A 21,303-nucleotide genomic window follows, 5' to 3' on the forward strand; every position below is an offset into this window, starting at 1 on the left:
ATTCATCTGTGTAAATGGTTTCTGGCCCGAGAATAATTCCCTTGTTCCCAAATATTTTGTCTTCAGTATTTGAAATCTGCAAAAACGGTAATTCTATTCTCCGTCAAGATTTGAACACTGAGTTTTGATTACTCAAACACTGAGTTTGTGTGTGTGTGTGTGTGTGTGTGTGTGTATTTGTGGCAAGAGTGGTGCTGTGGAGTTCACTTCAAAGGTAAATTATACCCTGGGTGGAGCTATTGGATTTATAGGAAGAGGAACTCTTGTTTACTTCAACTCATAATTCCAAGTCATTTGGGCATCTGAAGGTCAGTGTACCCCTGGAAAGAGCCTGACTCTTCCCTGGCTATTTTTCTACAAGTTAGGATGCCTAAAACTCTAAATTTCTTCTTATATGTACTTGGTACTTGTCATTTTTGAAGTCATATAAGTGAAAGCTGAATTTTAAGCATAAAGGAAGAAATCTTATGCAGTGAGAAAAAAACTGACACAAGAAATTCTCAGAAAGAACTTTGTGAATTTCTATAAATCCTTTGAAGTTATTATTGAATGACTAAATTCATTGTCCAAAGACTCAAAGTAAGGAGTTGGAATTTTCCACTCTTTGCCACACTCCTGGAAACCAGGCACAGTTTTCAAAATAATTGGTATGGTCAGTCCCCAACACCAGAATGAGGCCAAGATTTTATATAGTTTTTCCTTCATTAACTACAATTTTAGCTGTTTTTGGGTTTTGAATGAAATTTTCCTTGTTAGTCCAGCTGGTTAAAGCTGGTGCTAGGTAACTTGGACAAGCGCCGGATGTCTAGAGGGGGTGATGTGGAGAACTGTCATACATCCCTAGGAGTGGGCTTCCCTGGTGGCATAGTGGTTAAGAATCTGCTTGCCAATGCAGGGGACACGGGTTTGAGCCCTGGTCCGGGAAGATCCCACGTGCCACGGAGCAACTAAGCCCGTGTGCCACCACTACTGAGCCCATGCACCACAAGTACTGAAGCCTGCACGCCTAGAGCCCGTGCTCTGCAACGAGAGGCCACCGCAGTGAGAAGCCCGCGTGCCGCAAAGAAGAGTAGTCCCCGCTCACCGCAACTAGAGAAAGTCCGTGCGCAGCAACGAAGACTCAACGCAGCCAAAGATAAGTAAATAAATAAATTTATTACACACACAAAATCTCTAGGAGCCAATCAGGGTAGTTTTGTCTCCCTTCTCCATGAAAGGTTGGGTGGGAAACCTACCACCTTAAGGACAGCTGGCCTCTTCCAGGGGGCAGGGATTTTTAGCCTTGACCCCCTCTAATTACAAGAAGAGTCCAAGACGCACACCAGCCACCTTATTTCACACAATCCCCACTAGATCTTTCCTTTCACTCTTCAAGGCCAGACCTGTCCCGATGATGAACACGGGAAAATCCCTTCGCAGTCATGTTCTGGCTGGAAAACCCCAAGTGAAGGAATAAAGCGGACACAAATCTGGATAGAGCAGACCAGGGCACGAGCCAGAAGAGTCAGGACAAAGCTGCTGGCTACTTTTGTTTTCAGTGTCTTTATAGCTGTGAGTCTAGGAGCCGACCCGGAATCCTCTCCATCATAGAAAGTGTTTAGAGGAAACTGACTTGATCCTTTATCTCTGAGAAGCTTACTTGAGTAGCTGCCAGTAACCTTTACCAGGTTTTTAAAAAGTTCATAAAAGCTACTTACTTGTGTTTGAACATCTTTGCGGTTTCTTTCAGTTGCTTGAACAGAAATGTATTATGTACAACAGAAACATACTAGTGTCTCCCTATAATTTTACACACATACACATGCAGTTTTCTGTTTAGAACTTGCCTCCCCATCTCCTTGCCCTAAACCGCATAATAAGCTCATTCATTTGTAACCCTTCTTGGCTGCCTGATGTTTTAAAAGTAGTCAGTCAGTGCCGTTACTTTGCTAGCTTCAACGACGTTGTTTGGAAATGGTATTAAGAAAGCTGGCTATGCAGGGAATACAATACTAGAAATGTAAGACCAGTAACCAGCACTGACTCTTAGAGAAATATTTGCTGTCGGGATATCCCCAGTCCCTTGCCCAAGAGACATCAAGCCTTCTGCCCTTTAGATACAAAGATCTCTGAATGCACTGTCTTTGAGGTAACAAGACACTGTGTAAGGGGGGAAAAACTGGTCTGAAGAGAATTTCCCAGGCGCGGTGATTGCCCGATTGCACAAACATCGCGTCGTCAGTTTTTCTCACTCTCCGAGAGAGGAGGTGGCACGGATACGAACGGGTGTTTGGAGCGGCGGGATGGGCCCGGGAGGGGTGGAGACACCGCCCCGCCCTCAGAGGAGGCGGCAGCGAGAGGGGAACCTCTGCGAGGAACCTGCGCCTCGGCCCCTTCCCGCGTCCCCTGCCCCAGGCGGTCGCCAGCGCAGTCCCCGGCAGCGCCGGCGGAGGCGGCGGGCGAAGCGCAAGCCCCGTGTCCCGGAGGGCAGCACACGGTCACCCGCGCAGAGCACCATCCCTGGCCCCGGACCCACGCCGGTCGCCCGTGCGTGTCTGCGCGCCCACACTCCCTCCGCAGAGCGCGCCGCCCACGCCCCGGGCCCGCTGCCTGCCGGGCGCCGGATCCGCCTCCGGGGCTGGGCCCGGAGGGTCCTCGGCGGAGTCCCGAAGGCTGCGGCCCCCGCCCCGCCCTCCTCCCCGCCCTCCTCCGCCCGCGCTCCTCCGGGTCGCCGCGGCTCCTCCTCCAGACCTCCCCGCGAGCCGGTGGCGGCGCGGAGCAGGTGCTGACGAAGCCCGCGCATGCCGCTGCCCGGCCCGAGGCGGTAGCGGCGCCGGGCGCTCCGCCCGCCCCTCCTCCGGGCCGCACTCGGTCTCCGGCGCGCGCGGGGACATGTCGGTGGCGACGGGCAGCAGTGAGGCGGCCGGCGGGGCCGCCGGCGGCGGCGGCGCGCGGGTTTTCTTCCAGAGCCCCCGGGGCGGCGCCGGCGGCAGCCCGGGCTCGAGCAGCGGTTCGGGCTCCTCCCGGGAGGACTCGGCGCCCGTGGCCACGGCGTCCGCTGCCGGGCACGTTCAGCAGCAGCAGCGGCGCCACCAGCAGGGAAAAGTGACAGTGAAATACGATCGCAAGGAGCTTCGGAAGCGGCTCGTGCTGGAGGAGTGGATCGTGGAGCAGCTGGGACAGCTTTACGGCTGCGAGGTACCTGGACGCGGGGCCGGGAGGGTCGGGGGCCTCGCCGGCCCCGCTGCTCAAGCACAGGAATTCTCCAGGGCTCTGGCTCCCAGGCGCGCACCGCCCTGGCTCCTGGGGACCCAGGGCTGGGAGCGAGGCGCGGCGTGTTCTCTCTCCAGAGTGCCCTCTGGTGCCGGGGCGCAGCGATGGGGACGCCCTTCCTGGGTTCAGCTGCCGGGTGCCCGGAGAGCTAGGGGCCCCCTTGATGGCCGTGCCGAGGGCTGGGTCTTGCTCGGCGCGCCGCGTTTCTGCCGGCCCCGGGCTCTTCTCGGCTCCAGCTGCAGCTCCCCGAAGTGGGGCTCGGAGGGGATCACCCCGGCTGCGCGCAAACCCACGAGAACAGCGCTCGCTGCTGGGACCCTGGCAGACCCGGTGTTCGTGGAGGGGGAGCAGGGAAAAGACTGAAAGCTGCTTAACGGAGAGGAGAGGTTCTGGGCATCTTAGAGACCACCTCGGTTTCTGAATTATACAACGAAATCATAAGCTGAACGCCTTCCCTTTTCCAGCCAGCCCCGACGCACGTCCCCATAATTCGGCCTTGCATTACCGAAGCTGCACACGTTGGGCTTTGTTGAAGCAGCTTGCTTTCTTCCTGCTCAGTTTCATTTACTCCCGTTGACGGGCGCAGAATGAGAGCCTTGGGCAACCTGGAAGGGTGCCTGGGTGGAAGGAAGGGAGCCTGCGGGGGGTGTGCGGGAAGTCCGGAATCGCCCAGTTCCCCCTCCGCCGCGACATTTACTTCCCACAGTTCAGGGGCTAAGCTTATACGCAAAGCTGACTGCCGCGTCAGGAGAAATAGTTGATGTAAGGAGAAATATTTAGAATAAGCTGTAACAAAAGTATGGCAGGAAAATGACCGAAGCCAAAATGATCGCCCACGAGAGTCTTTAATAACAGTATTTGTAAATGAAGTATTCTACTTCTCTTCAGGGAGTGGAGTTTGGAAAGGGTGGAAGAATCAAGAGGGTTACTAATTAAGGATATGGTTTCTATTAAAGCTAGGTTTGTGTCTATAGGGCTGTTACCCTCTACAGCAAAAATGAAAGCCAGGTGAACCCACTGGCTTTTCCTCTGGTTTAGATTTCACACATTTTATGGCCTATTGTGAATACATATTTTCCTTAACATTCTCATCGCGCAAGGAAACAGCATTCTCATTACGGACTCCTGATGAATGATTCTGATATAATGAAGCTTGACTATATGACTAATGGGCTTGTAAAACTATATTGTTCCTCCAGCCCAGCTCTTATAAAAAGCCATTTTAATTGCATAAATAAAACTGGCCAAAATAGGAAGTGTTTATGGGTTTTTTTTAGAAATAGGAAGTTGGCAGAACTCTTTAAAGAAACAATATATTTGATTTAGATGGGATTACTGTGGGATGGATGGATGTGCTCAGTCATGCCTCTGTAGAATCCAATTACTTTTCACTTATTTCATACTGGTCTTTATACTCCATTTTGGGTTTGGAGAAGATTTGGTTTAATAGAGAAACTATTGTTGAATTTAACAGTGATTTATAAATGTTCTTTTTATGGGAGACTAAATAGATGTAGCTTGGGAAAGAGTTCCAGCCTCTCACCAGGTTGGCAAAGCATATATTTTAAAGGTTCTTCTGAATAATTGGAAAAAAATGAAAGACTGAATACTCACTGTATTAAACATGTAGGTTAGGTACCTATTTTGAAGGGTAAATATGACCTTGAATCTTTTCCTTGTACTTCTCCCATTTCAGACCTCAACGTATAGCAAACAGCTAGAGAGTTGAGAGGTTTTGTGGTGAAATGACACAAGATGCTATAGGCTGCCCGCGTGTCATTAAAATGGGGCAAATATTCCTCTTCAAGTTGTTCTGTCATTTTAGGTTGAAGAAATATAAGTCATTGAAAGGGTTGTTGGCAGTTTGTAAATACTATATTGATGCTACACCTTCGTTGAATAATAAAAAGCCTGTGGACTAATAAGTAGCCACGTAAGGGATTGTCTTCTGCCATCTATTTTTCCACTGGTAGGGCTCTATTTTTAGCTTCATTTCTCCGGTCTGGTAGCCTTTCCTTGCTGATAGCTTCAAGTATTTCAGCCTCTGGTTTGTGAATCGAGAAGGACCTACCTGGCTTGTAGCTCTGAATCTCATGAATATGAAGGTTAGGAAATGTACTTTTTTACACTTAAAATTGGTAATGTCTCCAAATGTGTAGCCCGTGAAATTGACACGGAAAGCCAGCTTGCCAGACTTTGAACCAGCCAGAGGCCTGAGCTATCTGCCAGGTTGGGGCTCTTCCAGATGAACATGTATTTAATTTCAGAAGAACTTGCATCGGGCAGGTCAGCAGTTAGATGACTTGTCCTTTTCAGAATAGAAAATAGTGGTCTTTTAGAGTGGCATAAAGTATGATATTTAAAATTAGAAAGGAGTGGGAGAGAAGAAATACACAGAATAACTGCCTGGCTATGGTTTTATCTAGAAGTTTGCAGTGACCAATCGGTTTTATACAGAGAATAATACCAAGACAGAATTTATGGAGTACTTATATTATGCACTGAGTGTTGTTTCAGGCACTGATTCATTTAGTCCTTACAGCAACCCATATGAAGAGAGTGCTGTCATCATCTCTGTTTTACAGATGAGGAAACTGAGACAAAGAGAGATTAGGAGGCTTTCCCAAGTTCACATAGCTGGTGAATGTCACTGGGTGAGGTGGGGTAAGAACCCAGCAGTGTGGCTCTGGTCCATGTTCTAAGCACCCAGCCTGCTTATAACTCTGCAGGGTCCTGTGCAAGAGAACAGATGGAGGTCCTCATAGCGTGTGTCTAAATGTTTAAAGTTATGAATCAAGCTAATGAGCATTTATATATATTCTATCCTCCTACCTTGGCAAAGATATCTTCATAACGGCCTGGAAAGCTAGGCTTGAACTTTGAATTCTCAGATTTCCCAGAGCTCAGAGCTGGTTGGGAGGATCTTCCCCTGGGCCAGGACCTGCTTCCCTCAGCTCTTCACCTGTGATACCTTCAATGAGGTAAAGGGCATCGTGTCCACTTGCATGTTCAGTCTGTCCACACCCTCTGCCCCCTCCTAACTGTGCCTCTGGCTCCAACCAGTGCAAAGTCCCCCTTTGGGAGGCCAGACCTGGAAGGAGCCTGTTCATGCCCTGGAAGTGTCCTGGTATTTGATCAGGGAATTCTGGGGACTCAGAGTGTAGCCTAAAACCAGATGGAGGGACACCGGCTCTGGATGGGTAAGTCCACCTGGTCCCAGGAACTCTGCAGGAAGATGAGTGGGGCCCAGGGCTGTGGCCCCTCCTACACAGTCTAAGGGTGGTATTGTGAAGCACCACATCGTACATACAGCAGAAACTAACACAACATTGTAAAGCAACTATATGCCAATAAAATTAATAACCCTCCCCACATCATACAGCCTTTTGGATACATAAATAAATGTCTGTATAAGATTCTAAAATGATTATTTACATGTATAATTATTTTCCATTTCATCTTCTTGTACAGGTAATTACATTTTCACCTAGGAATTTGCTTATAACAGAACTGCTAGGTGAAATCTACATCCACATGTAAGAATTTGTTTTAAGACATTTTCATATCTCTCCCAAACCCTGATAGTTTTTAAGAGCATTTGATATCTGGCATAGTGTCTACTCTGACGAGGATTGCAAGAGGACTTAACTGGATAAGTCATGTCAATTTTTCCCATCTTGCCCAGCATCAAGATAACATCTGTACTTCCAGTTTTGCAGTTTGATTTGCTTTGGAAATAAAAGCCTGTTGTTAACCTCGGATTACTGAAACGCCTGCAGCAGCCTAGCCATGAACAGACTTGTACACTGAGGGTATCTCCTGGGTTACCCTGAATGTCCATTTAGAGGGGCTTTGCTTTTGCTGCAGCTATCTGCATTTTAAAAAGTGGTTTCTGGCACATTACACTTTTTCATCTTCCCTTACTCCTTAACCATCCTCATTCTGTAAGTCAGTGGTTCTCAAAGTTTTTTGACTGTGGCCCTTGAAAGAAACACTCTTGCTGCCTGATACCTACACTGACACATGGATGGATGAAAACAGAGATTCACAAAGCGCCACTTAATGTTGCCATGTATGTGAAAGAAAAATTACAAAGTTAATATAAAATAGGACTTCATTAATGTTGAAATACAATATTCTGTTCTATTTAATTTACCACAATTGCTGGTTGTGACCCTCTAAATTGATTTCATAACACATTTTGGGGTTGTAACCTGCCGTTAAAAAAATACTGCTCCTGAAGGGGAAAAGCTTAAACATATATAAGATAATTAGCTAAAATTTATTGAGTGCTTTCTGGGTATCAGGTATGGTTCATGGAATCCTAGTAAGAACCTCTAATATTCCCATCTCATGGATGTGGAAACTGAGGCACAGAGAAGTCAAGAAGTTGCCCCAGGCCCCTCAGCTGGGACACAGCAGAGCAGGGCTGTGTCCAGAAAGTCAGCTGTACCTTAATCACTGCTTCTTGAGGTGGGGCAGTGCCTGGCACCTTCTTGAACTCCTGTAGGTTGCCTACTCCCCTGATGCAGCTGTTGTAACTTCTGAGTTGACTGATGTTGCATGTAGAGGGACACCAGTGTCCGTGGGTTTGTTCTTGGATCAGGCCTCCTGTTTTTAGTTCAGGTCGTCGCTTTGTTCTCGATTCCTACTCTGCAACACCAAATTAGCCTGCTTTGCTGCTTTGTTCGTCCCTCTGCTGGAAGGTAGAAAGTGCTGTCTAGAGGATGGTTTGTGGATTATGTGCTGAATCCCCATTTGTGTAGGCATTTGAGAATGAATAGACTTTTGAACCAACTGCTTAAAAAAAAACAAACTCCATAAACTCAATCTGTAAAATATTAAGGAATAAATTAAGCATGTTAAAAGTCCGTGAATAGGGCTTCCCTGGTGGCGCAGTGGTTGAGAGTCCGCCTGCCGATGCAGGGGACGCGGGTTCGTGCCCCGGTCCGGGAAGATCCCACGTGCCGCGGAGCTGCTGGGCCCGTGAGCCGTGGCTGCTGAGCCTGCGCGTCCGGAGCCTATGCTCAGCAACGGGAGAGGCCCGCGTACCGCAAAAAAAAAAAAAAAAAAAAAAAAAGTCCGTGAATAAAAGAATTCTAAATTGCCAAAGGATGAAATGAAAACTGTATTTAGCAGGTTTCCCTTTGGAACAATGGTTAGGGAAATTTGGTGTGGAGGCAGTGATTAAAGGAGTAAATGCTTCAAAGCGAGGTGAACCAAATACATTGGCCCCAGCATTTAGTAGTGCTTAGAGATTGGGCAATTTCCATAACCTCTCTGAGCCCCACTTTCCCCCTGCGTTTAAGGGGATAGTCCTGGCCCCTTTGTGGTGGTGTTAAGAGGACCGAATGGGTCAGACCGTGGAGCTGGGCCTTAGTCGGTGCTGTAGTTTGAACCCTAACCAGCACTAACCGTTGGTCGTTCTCTGTGATGTGGGAGAGCAGGAGGGGGGAAGAACAAAGAAGTATTCATACCTATTTGGTGGTAGAATTTGGAGACGGATGTGAGGTCAGAGGCGTTGGTGTATTTTTGAACTTGAACATGGGCAAATATTCGCTCTGTCATTCCCTTTTTTCCTAGAGCCCTCCTCATTCTGGAAGTTCCTGTGGATTTTCATATATGTGGAGAGAAGTTAGGCATCAACAATTTGAAGGCAGGATTGGTCTTAATTTTCTTTGTCTGTGTTCCTTGTAGGGCACAGTTCTTCAGCCCTTAAGCATTTATTTGAGTGAATGAAGAAGGGTCAGCCTTCCAAAAACCTTTTAAAAGTCATTGATCTTTTAGTACCGGTTTATTTGGTGGTGCTCCTTTATCATACTCATGGCTATGGAAAAAAACTGATCCAGGGTTTTGTTATAATTATCTATATCAAGCTCTTGCATCATTACTGTTTTATTTCAGCATTTTTGGATACACACCTACCTCCATTGACCTATTTGCTCAAAACAGGAATTTAAAGACAGTAGTCGCAGCTAATTGATTTTTAAGCTTAGACTGAGAGAATTCTTTTGAAAATTGAATCTTCCTCATGTCTCCCCTCCACTCTTTTCCTTTGCTTCTACTGTTCCCCTTGCCACACTAGCCTACCTGCCCTTCTCATCTCTGACACCTGTCTGTTTCCAGTATCTTCCGTTTTTCTCTCACCTTTGAAACAACGTGGCTTCATAGGGTACCCTTGCCCAGCTCATAGTCTCCTCAAAGACATCATCTCTTTCTAGATGAAGGGCACAACTGAGTCTGTTTCATTTTCCATGCGGTGTGTGCACCATGTGCATAATTGCATTTTGTACTTTACTCTCTTGTCTCCCATTTCCTGCACTTGTCTATTTCAAACCTTCACCTGTCTTTTAAAAAATTATTATTATTTTTTATTTTGTTTTTGGCTACGTTGGGTCTTGGTTGCTGTGCACGGGCTTTTCTCTAGTTGCGATGAGCGGGGGCTACTCTTCGTTGCGGCGTGCGGGCTTCTCATTGCGGTGGCTTCTCTTGTTGCAGAGCACGGGCTCTAGGCACGCAGGCTTCAGTAGTTGTGGCACGCGGGCTTCAGTAGTTGTGGCTCGCGGGCTCTAGAGCTCAGGCTCAGTAGTTGTGGTGCACGGGCTTAGTTGCTCCACACCATGTGGGATTTTCCCGGACCAGGGCTTGAACCTGTGTTCCCTGCGTTGGCAGGTGGATTCTTAACCACTGTGCCACCAGAGAAGCCCCCACCTGTCTTTTCAAGGTGTCCTTTCTGTTACCTGCCCTGCCCCTTGCAGCCTCCCACTGTTCTAGCCAATCCATCCACCCTCCCGGGCACTTCTTTCTCTTAATTACCTTCCTACCTGGGCTGCTTTTCAACCTCCTCCTTTCACCCCAGCATATACACAAGTTGCAGTGTTTCTTTCCCTTACCAACAACCTCCTACCACAAAAATGCTTCCCTTTCTCAATCCTGCACTCCCTCTGGTTGCTGCCCTATCTTCTCCTTCCCTTACTATTTTTCCAGATCTTTCTCCCCCCATGACACCCACTGTTTATCCCCTGCAATCTGATGTCGGCTCCTCCCATGGCTTCCCTGAGGATCTTCTTGCTTTTCAGTCCAGTGGTTTGTTTGGGTCTTTATTTTACTTGACCTTCTGAGGCATTAGGTGCCTTTCACCATTTCCTAGGGAAGCCTTTGAGCAGTCCTCTCCTGGCTCTCATCCGAATCTCTAGCTACCCTTCCAGCCTCCTTTCTGGCTTTTCGCCCTCTGCCCGCCTCTTCAGTAATGTCACGCTGGCTCTGTCTTTGGGCCTCTGCTCTATTCTTTCTATTTTTCCCCACTCCTTCATCCTCTTTCTGGTTGATATGAATACTTCTGTGGCTTCAGTTGCTGTCCATATGCTGACGACTCTTCAGTCTGTATATTTAGCCCTGATCTGTTTTCTGAGTACCAGACCTACTCAGATGCCCCGTGGGAACCTCAACTTTAGCTGCTCTGAAACTGAGTTTCTCATTTTCCTCTGCAACCTGCCCCTCTTCCTCAGTTCCCTGGGTGAGTGGTAGGCATGCTGTCTACAGGTGTCCCAGCCAAGAGTATGCTGGCATCCTCCTCTGACCTCTCCCTGCGGGTCACATCCAGCAGTCAGGAAGTCTTGTTGACACCTGCTCCTTAGAGCTCTGGAATCTGATTCTTTGGCTTCTCACTGCCACCGCTTTAGTCCAGCACCATGTAATTTCTCACCTTTATTATAGAAGAGACACTTGGTCTCATGTCGCTCAAATTACTGCTACTACTAGCGCTAGTACTACTACCAGCGCTCTACTGTCGCTGCTGTTATTACTCCCTTCCGCCACTCAAGCAGCTCTCGGTCGAGGGCCAGGTGATTTATACATTTTATCTCCTCCAATCGATCCTGACAGGAACTTTATGAGGTGGGCGGCATTATCGTAATTTCTTCTCCTTATAGTGGAAGAAACTGAGGTCAGAGAAGTTGTCCCTTGTCCTTGTCCAAGGTCACGCTGACTCCCAAAGTCACATAGCCTCGATGCTACCATTGCTCCCAGCAGCTGCATTTATTAAGTTCTTACCGCACAACCCGTCCTTCCTGAGCCCCCGTTCATTCCCTACAGTAACTCTGCAAGGCAGGTAGAGAGACAGGTACAGAGAGCTTGAGCGACAGGTCCCGGTCAGAGGCCACGTCATTCTCAAGTTGCAGAGGCCGGAGCGAAGCCCTGTCTCTGGTTCCTGGGCTGGGTTCTTCTCCTCTGGTCCTTTGTCTCCAGCTCTCCCTCACCACGGGAGCTTCAGAGCCCCCTCCACACGGCCGGCTGGAGTGTTTCTAAAATCCTGATCGGATCTAGTCCCTCCCCACAGCCTTCAGGATACGGCCTGCGACAAGGCTCAGGGCTCTGCTGCTGTCCCCCTCTGGTCTTAGGTCCTTCCCCCACCCCACCCTTGCTTCCTCAGTTATCAAGCGAGATCCTGGTGCAGGTCAGGCAGGAACCCCTTCCCGTTTGTCTCTCTCTGCCAGAATCACCTCTCCCTCCCTACTCCTCCTCCTCACCTGCTGACCTCTTACCTGTTCTCCTCCAGGAAACCTCTGTCACAGGTGTCCTCACTGGCAGGCTGGCTGATAGGCCTTTGCTGGCTTGTTCTCACCCCTGTCTCTGCACCTTTCTGTAATCCTGTCTCCTGCAGCTCCTGAGGGCAAAATCTTGTCCCTGCAGCCCTAGTGGCCTCTTGCCTCCTGGCTCCCCTCAGGGGTCCAGGACCCGGCTGTCAAGTGAGTGACACAGAAACTGGTCCCCTAGACCAGATGGCAGCATCTTCCGGTGCTGTGCATTTCAGAAATACATACCCCAAATTAAGTGCATTAATGTAATTTGGCTCTGCCTGTTTTAAAAATCCGCTCTCCATGGGACTTCCTTGGCAGTCCAGTGGTTAAGACCCCGAGCTTCTACTGCAGGGAGCGTGGGTCTGATCCTTGGTTGGGGAACTAAGATCCCGCAAGCTGCACACAGTGCAGCCAAAAACAAAAAAAATCTGCTCTTCTATCGTTGACCTGATGTTTCAGTTCTTTTTCATGCTTAGGAATTATATACATGTGGTTTTTTGAAACTGTGAGCTAAAAGGACATTATGATGGAATAAGGCACAGATGCCCGGGTGATGAAAGTCTTCAAAGGAAGTAATCACACATTACTGCCATTCTTCTCTGTAATTTTAACTTTTCAGTATGTACAAGAATATTATTTTGTTTGCACAGTAATCGTTCATTTCTTTGGAAGTGGAGATGCTTGCTGTGCTGGGAAGGGGGTGAGGGCTTTTCCATTAGAAGATAAGATTCAGGGGCTTCCCTGGTGGCACAGTGGTTGAGACTCTGCCTGCCAATGCAAGGGACACAGGTTCGAGCCCTGGTCCGGGAACATCCCACATGCTGCGGAGCAACTGGGCCCGTGAGCCACAACTACTGAGCCTGCGCGGCTGGAGCCTGTGCTCCGCAACAAGAGAGGCCGCGACAGTGAGAGGCCCACGCACCGCAATGAAGAGTGGCCCCCGCTCGCCACAACTAGAGAAAGCCCTCGCACAGAAACGAAGACCCAACACGGCAAAAATAAATAAATAAATAAAATTTTAAAAAAGAAGATAAGGTTCGGAGCGACAGGCTCACACGAATCTTTATCGAACAAGGAATGAAAGCCAGGATTCCTGCCTCTGCTTAAAAGATCCGGCCAGTAAATTCTCACCAAGTTTTTCTTAGTCACCACTGGCATTTTGGAAATCTGTTCCACTGTGTAAAAGCTCAGCAAAAAAGAAGAGACCAGAGTGTGAATTAGTCTGTAAAGCATCACTTGATGGTTGAGGAAAAAAATGATCACAGAATGGCTTTTCCTTTTTGAAAGAATCCTTAGGTCAAACTGTGGAAAGACCTGTGGAGGGAAGGAATATTCATTCATTCCAACAGATATTTACATAGATGGGGAAAGAGGAAGAAGATGCCTTCATCCATTTAAACTGTATAAGAGAAAAAGAGAAAGTAAAGGAACCCTTCCTGTTACAGGGGAAGAATGGAGGTGTCCGTATGATTAGAAGCCCTCTGAGGGGGGCAGCTATTTCCTGTTCACTGTTGTATTAGTGTTTTCAATACATTTATTTACCACATAGTGGTTGTGTATTTCTTCCTTTACTCAAAGCCTGTTTTCGGGAAAGTTTATCTTACATTCATTGGCATTGTAATGTAAATGACGAAAAACACTTCTATCGTTCATGTTAAAAGGAAGTAAGGTCTTAAGTAAGAGAAAGTCATCACTTAATAGCTGAACTTCAGGAGTGAATACACAGGGCAGGCTGTATCATTTGTGGGCTGTGGGACCATGTTGGCATCTATGATATCTAGGACTCAAAACGTGTTCCCAGTATGATGTGGTGGGAAGGGTCCTGGCCTCTGTTCTAGCAGGGCTGCCGCTTACCAGCCAGATGATCTTTGGCAAGTCATTTTCACCATAGGCTTTTGTTTTCAGGTTTTCTTTCCTCATCTGAAAAAAAAAAGAGAAAGAGGGAAGTCTAGGGCTTTCAAGCTCTGATCTTTATAGAGATTCTATAATAAAGCTGACCGTGCATTGGAGAAAATGAGATTTATTTAAGAGGGTGATATTTAAAGCAGTAATAGAGGGTTTTTCCTCTCAAGGCAAACCTGAGACAGTTAGACTAGTTCACCAAAGGATCATCGGATTTACATAGTCATTTCAGTAGCTAAAGTGAGTGTCTCCAACCTTCCCTTGCATGATGTCTCTGTGATGCCACTTGGACGGGAAGGATCCAGCTGAGAAGCCTTTTTAAAAAAACCCTCTTTCCCCCTCCAGCACTTCCTCCCCACTGTTGATTTCCAAGTTAAATTTGAAATCTAACAGTGCAGATACTCAGAGCTATGCTATCTGCCTTTTTTTTTTTTTTTTTGCATTTAATTGGGTTAACTTTTAAGAAGAGCTGGCATATTTGACTTAAAGCTTTTGGGCATATAAGTTATAATATTGCCTGTTGGAGGCCTTTCCTGTTATTATTTGTCCATTATCTTGGCAGCTTATAATTAACCAATGGTGGTATTTATTTTAACTTGAGGAAGATTTGTGTTGAGATATAAAACGAGCATCTGAGAGAGAAAAGTGCAGCAGCTTTAGGAAATAAATTTTTTAAAAGGCAAAGAATACAAATTAGCCTAAATAAGAGTCTGAATAAATCTGTACTAAACAAATTAATTTTCACTGGGGAATTTATTCCTGGAATGTCACTTTATAGTTAGTTTTAGAACATGATGAGATAGAAAAAAGAAAGTAAGACTTTTCATAGGCAGTTCCGGTAGAAAGTGAAAAGCAGAACTGACTGATCTTTATAATATTTGTTTATTTTGTTTCATGATAGAATCCATAAAGCACCATCACATAATCCCATTCATCCACACAAAAGCTCTGTGATGTAAATAGTTATCCTATTTATAAAATGTGAAAATTGAGGCTCAGAGGGGCTTAGAAACATGCCTACGGTGAAACTGCCAGTAAGAAGAAAAGAAAGACTCAGTTGGAAACAGCTCTTGGAAACCATGAACATCAGTTTCACCTTCACCCCCTGATCATTTCCATGTATTCTAGCATTTTTGACCGATACACTGGGCAAGCCTTTTCTGCTTAATTTATTTGACATATTTTCAAATATACTGCATCTTAGTTGAACAATTTACAGTGTTCTGTTATTTTTTAGATGAACCATTTACAGGATTCAGCTGTTTCTTTAGAAAAATTCAAATCTATTAGTTCTCAAGTATACATCACAGTTGAGTGTGCTACTTATTTCTGATTGCCGGGTTTGCATGAGCAGTTAGTATTGGAGTCCTTATGTTCTCTGTTTATCCACTTAGATGGTATTTTGAGGTAAAAAGTTGGAAACTCGCTTTAAATAAGCCATTTTATCCTACGTGTTTGAAAGTACCAAGTATTGCCTTTGACACGGTTGAAGTCAAGAAATGATGCTTCTTCTAAATAAAATGTGAAAAACCCTTAACAACATCCTTTGCTTCTGCCTCAGGATGTTTTTGTTCTGAGCTGCTATGGTCAACCATCTATTAAAATCTTTTATGTTTTCTATGTCAGTAGTACAACTGACAGAGCTGCTTCATTCGTTTCTGCAAATGTTAATGGAATCAAATCTGTTTCAAGCCAAGCAGGTGAGATGTTGAGTTTTCGGATTGGCAAAGATAGCTTTTCTGCTTAGTTCTTATGAGCTAACACTCCACTTAACAATTCTAATTAGTCAACTGGTTTTTCTCCTGTTTGTGATGGGGTGTGGAAGCTCTCTAACAAGTCGGAAGAAAGTGAGTCATTGATTTGGTGCTAAAACATGATTATGCTTGCTATAATGAAAACACTCTACAAATTTTACAACTAAAAAAAATAACATGCACTATGTCTGGTAGACAAGGGCCTTTTGTTAAGCTAAAATATTCCATTTCTTCATCAAACCCCAGATGGTTCAGTATTTAGTAAGCTTATGCCAGAAGCAGTTTATATGGATGGATGTTTAGATAGTGAAAGTGTGTGTGTGTGTATCTAGGTAAACGGACAGACCATCACCCAAACTAGCTGAGTCATTTATTTATTTATTTATTTATTTTATTATTATTATTATTTTTTTGCGGTACACGGGCCTCTCACTGTCGCGGCCTCTCCCGTTGCAGAGCACAGGCTCCGGACGCGCAGGCTCAGCGGCCATGGCTCACGGGCCCAGCCGCTCCGCGGCATGTGGGATCTTCCCGGACCGGGGCACGAACCCGTGTCCCCTGCATCGGCAGGTGGACTCTCAACTACTGCGCACCACCAGGGAAGCCCTATGGGTGCTTTTAATTTTATTTATGCTTTGTACAATGAATGTGTATTCCTTTCATAAGAGAAATCTAAGTTATTTAGAAAAAGAGGTGGGGGTGGGTATCCTGCTCTGCTGTCATCGTAAGAAAAGGCTTCCTTTCTCTTCCATGATCAAGCTCTCTCCTGTCACAGGGCTTGATAATGTTCAGAGCAACTTTTGGGGTGTTTTGCCTTCTCTTCTCAGGCAGTTTTTTTTTTCTTCTTTAAATTGCAAACAATTAAGGGGAAAATGAGCCAACAAGTGTGTTTGTAGTAAATTCTTTACATTTTCAGAATAACTAGTGCTACGGCTTTTGGAAAGTAGGGTATCTTTATCTTTTTGGGTGGAAAGACCATCTGTGGAGAGGATGGTGCTCCCAGACACGGGACAGAAGGAAGTTTAGAAGGAAGATGGGATCACCCTTTACCTTCTCTGAGGAGCCCATCCCCACCCTCCTACTCAAAAGGGGCTTTCTTCTTCATCTGCAGCCTTTCCTTCAAGAGTCATAGAGCTGGGGCTTCCCTGGTGGCGCAGTGGTTGAGAGTCCGCCTGCCGATGCAGGGGACACGGGTTCGTGCCCCGGTCCGGGAGGATCCCACGTGCCGCGGAGCGGCTGGGCCCGTGAGCCGTGGCCGCTGAGCCTGCGCGTCCGGAGCCCGTGCTCCGCAACGGGAGAGGCCACAGCAGTGAGAGGTCCGCATATCACAAAAAAAAAAAAAAAAAAAAAAGAAGAGTCATAGAGCTGTACACTTAAGATCTGTGCATTTCATGCTATGTAAATAATGCCGCAATAAAGTGCTATACACACAGACACAAGACTCTCTCCCCGTTTGCTCCTCTCTTTGCCCAGATCCAACAGGGAGCTTGTCTGTCCCTTCTGTCCGCATCTTATCACCTTCTCCTCCCCCTCAGCCCCCTGCTGTGCGGCTGTCTCTGCTCTCCACCTGGAGGACTACGCCCTTCACGTTGCTGAGACCCTCGTGCCCATCTCAGTTCTCGTCTTTTGTGCTCTCAGCAGTGTTCTTTTCTTTCTTTTTAAATAAATTTATTTATCTCAGACCACAGCTGGAATCCTGGGCATTTTCTCTCTTCTTTTTTTTTTTTTGTTTGAATTTTTGAATTATTTTTTTATACACCAGGTTCTTTTTCGTTATCCATTTTATACATATTAGTGTATATATGTCAGTCCCAATCTCCCAGTTCATCCCCCCCGGCCCCCAGCAGTGTTTGCCCTGCTTTCTGAAGCCACCTCTATCCACTATCCATCCATCAGTCCTTGCAACCACTTTCTATTGGGCCCACTTCCTTTTTTTTTTAAACAAAGAAACTTTATTTTTTAATTTTTTTAATAAACTTAATTTTTTTAGATGGCTTTAGATTTACAGAAAAACTGCGAAGACTGTACTCCATGTACTCTGTGACCAGTTTTACCTATTAGCAACACCTTAAATTACTATGGTAAATTTGTTACAATTAATGAACCAATATTGATACATTATTTTAACAAAAATCCACACTTTATTTAGCTTCCTTAGTTTTTATCCAGGGTCTTTTTTCTGTTCCAGGGTTCTGTCCAAGATGCCACATTACATTTAGTCGTCATGTCTCCTTAGACTCCTCTTGGCTATGACAGTTTTTTAGGCTCTCCTTGTTTTTCATAACCTTGACAGTTGTGTGAAGTACTGTTAGGTATTTTGTAGAAATGCCCTGCAAATGGGATTTGTCTGATGTTTTTCTCATAATTAAACTGGGATTATGGGTTTTGGGGAGGAAGGCCACAGAGGGAAAGGGCAGTTCTCATCACATGATGTCAAGGGGCATCCTATCAACAGGACTTATCACTGTTGATGTTGGCCCTGACCACCTGGCTGGCGTGGTGTCTGTCAGGTTTCTTCACAGTAAAGTTACTCTCTCCCCCGCTTTCTACACTGTATTCTTTGGACGGAAATCACTATGTGCAGTCCATACCTAAGGAATGGGGAGATATGCTCCAACTCCTTATATTTCTATATGATTTATATGGAATTCTTCTGCATGGGACATTGTCTCCTCTCCCCTGTTTGTTTATTTAGTCAATAATTTATTTAAATCAATATGGACTTGTGGATATTTATTATGTACTTTGGGTTAAAATTCAGTGCTGCTGTATTTATCTGTTGCTCGAATTGTTTCAACTTTGGGAGCTATTTCAGTTGGCTCCTTTGTATGTCTGACATACTCCCATCATTGTGTGTGTGTGTTTAATACTTCCGTACTTTCTGGCGCTACAAGGTGTTCCAGGTTCATCTTGTATATTTTTTGCCCCGGGAAGAGAATCAGCCATTTCTCCAAGGAGATCTGGTTCCTTTTATTGGAGAATGGTATCAGAAACCAAGACATGGATGATAGGTGTGCGTGTGGCTACTGGGGTGTCATTGTTTCTAGGGTCTGTCAGCTGTCAGAGTAAGGAAATGTATGTGTGTATACTAACCTGTGTATATACCTATATCTGTAAATATTTTTATACATAGCCATCAGTATCTATATTAAGTGAAACATGAGTTCAGGATGATGTCTCCAGCTCTAATCCGTTACCACGTGAATTATTCTAGCCTCTTTCTCTTGCCCATCTGTAAATTCTTACTCCATCAGTAAGAAGCCTGAGGTTCCCACCCCCTGCCATCCATTCACTTTATTGTTCGATTGTGGCGTACAGGTACAGCAGCATCGGAATTAACCCATACCCCTGTGGGAAACAACTTTATCAACTGAGTGCTTACGTGCAATTCACTTGCATTTAGTCTTACAGACTCTATTCATTTCCCGTTACTTAGATCAGCACCTTTTCCCCATACCTCCTTCAGTGGGATTGTTTCATACATTTGTAATATAGTCAGATTGTTTTTATCACATTCTGCATTCCATTTTGGGATCCCCCAATCTCTTAAATGATTTTTTTAAAATTTGCATACCCAAGACGTATTCTTTGTGCTGTAAAGTTCATGTGCCTTGACAAACACATGATGTCACGTATCCACCCTTACAGTATCATATAGAATAGTTTCATCACGCTAAAAAAAAAACCTCCTGTGCTTTACTCATTCAACCTTCCCTACTTCCCCCTGAGCCCCTGACAACCACTGATCTTTTTACCATTGCCATAGTTTTGCCTTTTCTAGAATGTCATACAATTGGAACCATGTCATGTGTAGTCTTTTTAGACTGTCTTCTTTCACTTAGCAACATGCATTTAAGATTCATCTATGTCTTTTCATGACTTGACAGCTCATTTCTTTTTATAGCTGAATAATATTCCATTGTTTATTGGCATGTACCACAATTTGTCCATTCAGCTATTGAAGGACATCTTGGTCGCTTCCAGTTTCAGGGCAGTTATAAATAAACCTGGCATAAACATTTGCACACAGGCTCTTGTGTGGTTATAAATTTCAAATCATTTGGGTAAATATGCCAGGTGTACTTTTAAGTGATAGGGGTATGGTGCTAGGGAAACAGCAGTGAACCAGAGAGGCAGAGTCCCTGTGCTATGAAAGCAAATACACATGAGTAAACCAAAATGGTTTCAGCTTCTGAGAAGTTCTGTGAAAATAAAACAGACTCATGGAATAAAGTATGAATGACTATGCCTAGGTTGCTAGGACCAGGGACGGCCTCTCTGAGGACGTTCGTTCCATTTGAACCAGGACCTACATGGTGAGAAATGACACCAGCTGTGTCAAGATGGGAGAGGATGAGCTTGCTCCCAGTGGGCTCAGTTAATGCGGAGACCCCCAAGGCAGGACGGACCTTGACATGGTCAGGGGACTAGGGACAGAAAAAAATGCGAGCTGATATCATGAGGGAGAGTAGTTTTTTAAAAAAACTTTTTCCTGGGGCTTCCCTGGTGGCGCAGTGGTTGAGAATCCGCCTGCCGATGCAGGGGACGCGGGTTCGTGCCCCGGCCTGGGAGGATCCCACATGCCGCGGAGCGGCTGGGCCCGTGAGCCATGGCCGCTGAGCCTGCGCGTCCGGAGCCTGTGCTCTGCAATGGGAGAGGCCACAACAGTGAGAGGCCCGCGTACCACAAAAAAAAAAAAAAAAAAAAAAAACTTTTTCCTGTAGTATGGCATACAGAGAACACAAATCCTAAGTGTGCGGGTTGATGAATTGTCTCGAATTGAACCCGCCTCGTAACCACCATCCAGATCAAGAAAGGGAACATTGCTAGCACCACAGGAGTCCCTGCTGTGCCCTCTTTCCATCATTAGCATCACCCCACCCCCCACAGCCCTGCCTGCAAGGTGATCTGGTTGCCTTTTAAAATAACTTTTATGTCAGTTTCTTTTGTTCAACCTTGTGTGAGATACACCCAAGTCGTTGCGGGCCGTTGAGGTTTGTGCATTTTAGTTGCCATGAAGTGTTCCATGTATGAATACATCACAATTGTTTTTTAATCTGTTCTGCTTTTGATGGGCATTGGGGAGGTTTCCAGTTTGGGATCATTCTGAAGTGAGGTGCTGTGAACATCATTGCACGTGTCTTTTGGTGAACATATGTCTGCATTTTTGTTGGGTTGTATACATAGTGGAGAAACTGCTGGCTTATAGGGTATATGTATGTTCAGCTTTGCTAGATATTCCCAGGCAATTTTCCAAAGTAACTATAGTGACTTACATTCCCACTACAGTATCTGAAAGTTCCAGTTCTTGCCAACACTTGGTATTTTCTCTTTCATTTTAACCATCTGTTAGGTATATATTGTTGTTGCATTGTGGTTTTAATTTGCATTTATCATGGAGTTCAGTCCTCTTTCATGTTTATTGGCCTGCTGGGTATCCTCTTTGTGAGGTGCCTGTTCAACTTTTTTGCCCATTAAAAAATAAAACTTTAGGTTGGGTTGTCTGTCTTACTGATTTTTGTATACCCTGGATGCCAATCTTTTATACATCCTAGATATCAGCCATTTGTCAGAAATATGTATTGTATGTGTTTTCTCCCACTTTGTGAGTTGCCTTTTTTACTCTTTTAATGTTTAAGTGTTTTTAGATGAACAGAAGTTCTTAATGTTAATATTGTCCAGTTTACCAGTTTTTTTTCTTAATAGTTAGTGCCTTTTGCATCCTGTCTAAAAAATCTTTGTCTGCTCCAAGCTCATGAAGGTGTTCTTCAATGTTATCTTTTGGACCCTTCATTGTTTTACCTTTTATAATTAGT

The 21,303-nt window shown here is 45.4% G+C and overlaps 1 protein-coding gene across 1 annotated transcript in view; it reads left to right on the forward strand.

The window, feature by feature from the left end:
* Positions 1 to 2,347: 2,347 nt before the first annotated feature.
* PPP1R14C (protein phosphatase 1 regulatory inhibitor subunit 14C) overlaps positions 2,348 to 21,303 on the forward strand; it is a 79,838-nt gene continuing 60,882 nt past the window's right edge. Inside the window, exon 1 of the mRNA XM_059083496.2 lies at positions 2,348 to 3,177. Coding sequence (XP_058939479.1) covers positions 2,872 to 3,177 — 306 coding nt within the window. The 5' untranslated portion in view covers positions 2,348 to 2,871. The remainder of the gene's footprint in view (positions 3,178 to 21,303) is intronic.

This window comes from Kogia breviceps, chromosome 13 (genome assembly GCF_026419965.1).
Source record: "Kogia breviceps isolate mKogBre1 chromosome 13, mKogBre1 haplotype 1, whole genome shotgun sequence".
NCBI classification, from domain to species: Eukaryota; Metazoa; Chordata; class Mammalia; order Artiodactyla; family Physeteridae; genus Kogia; species Kogia breviceps.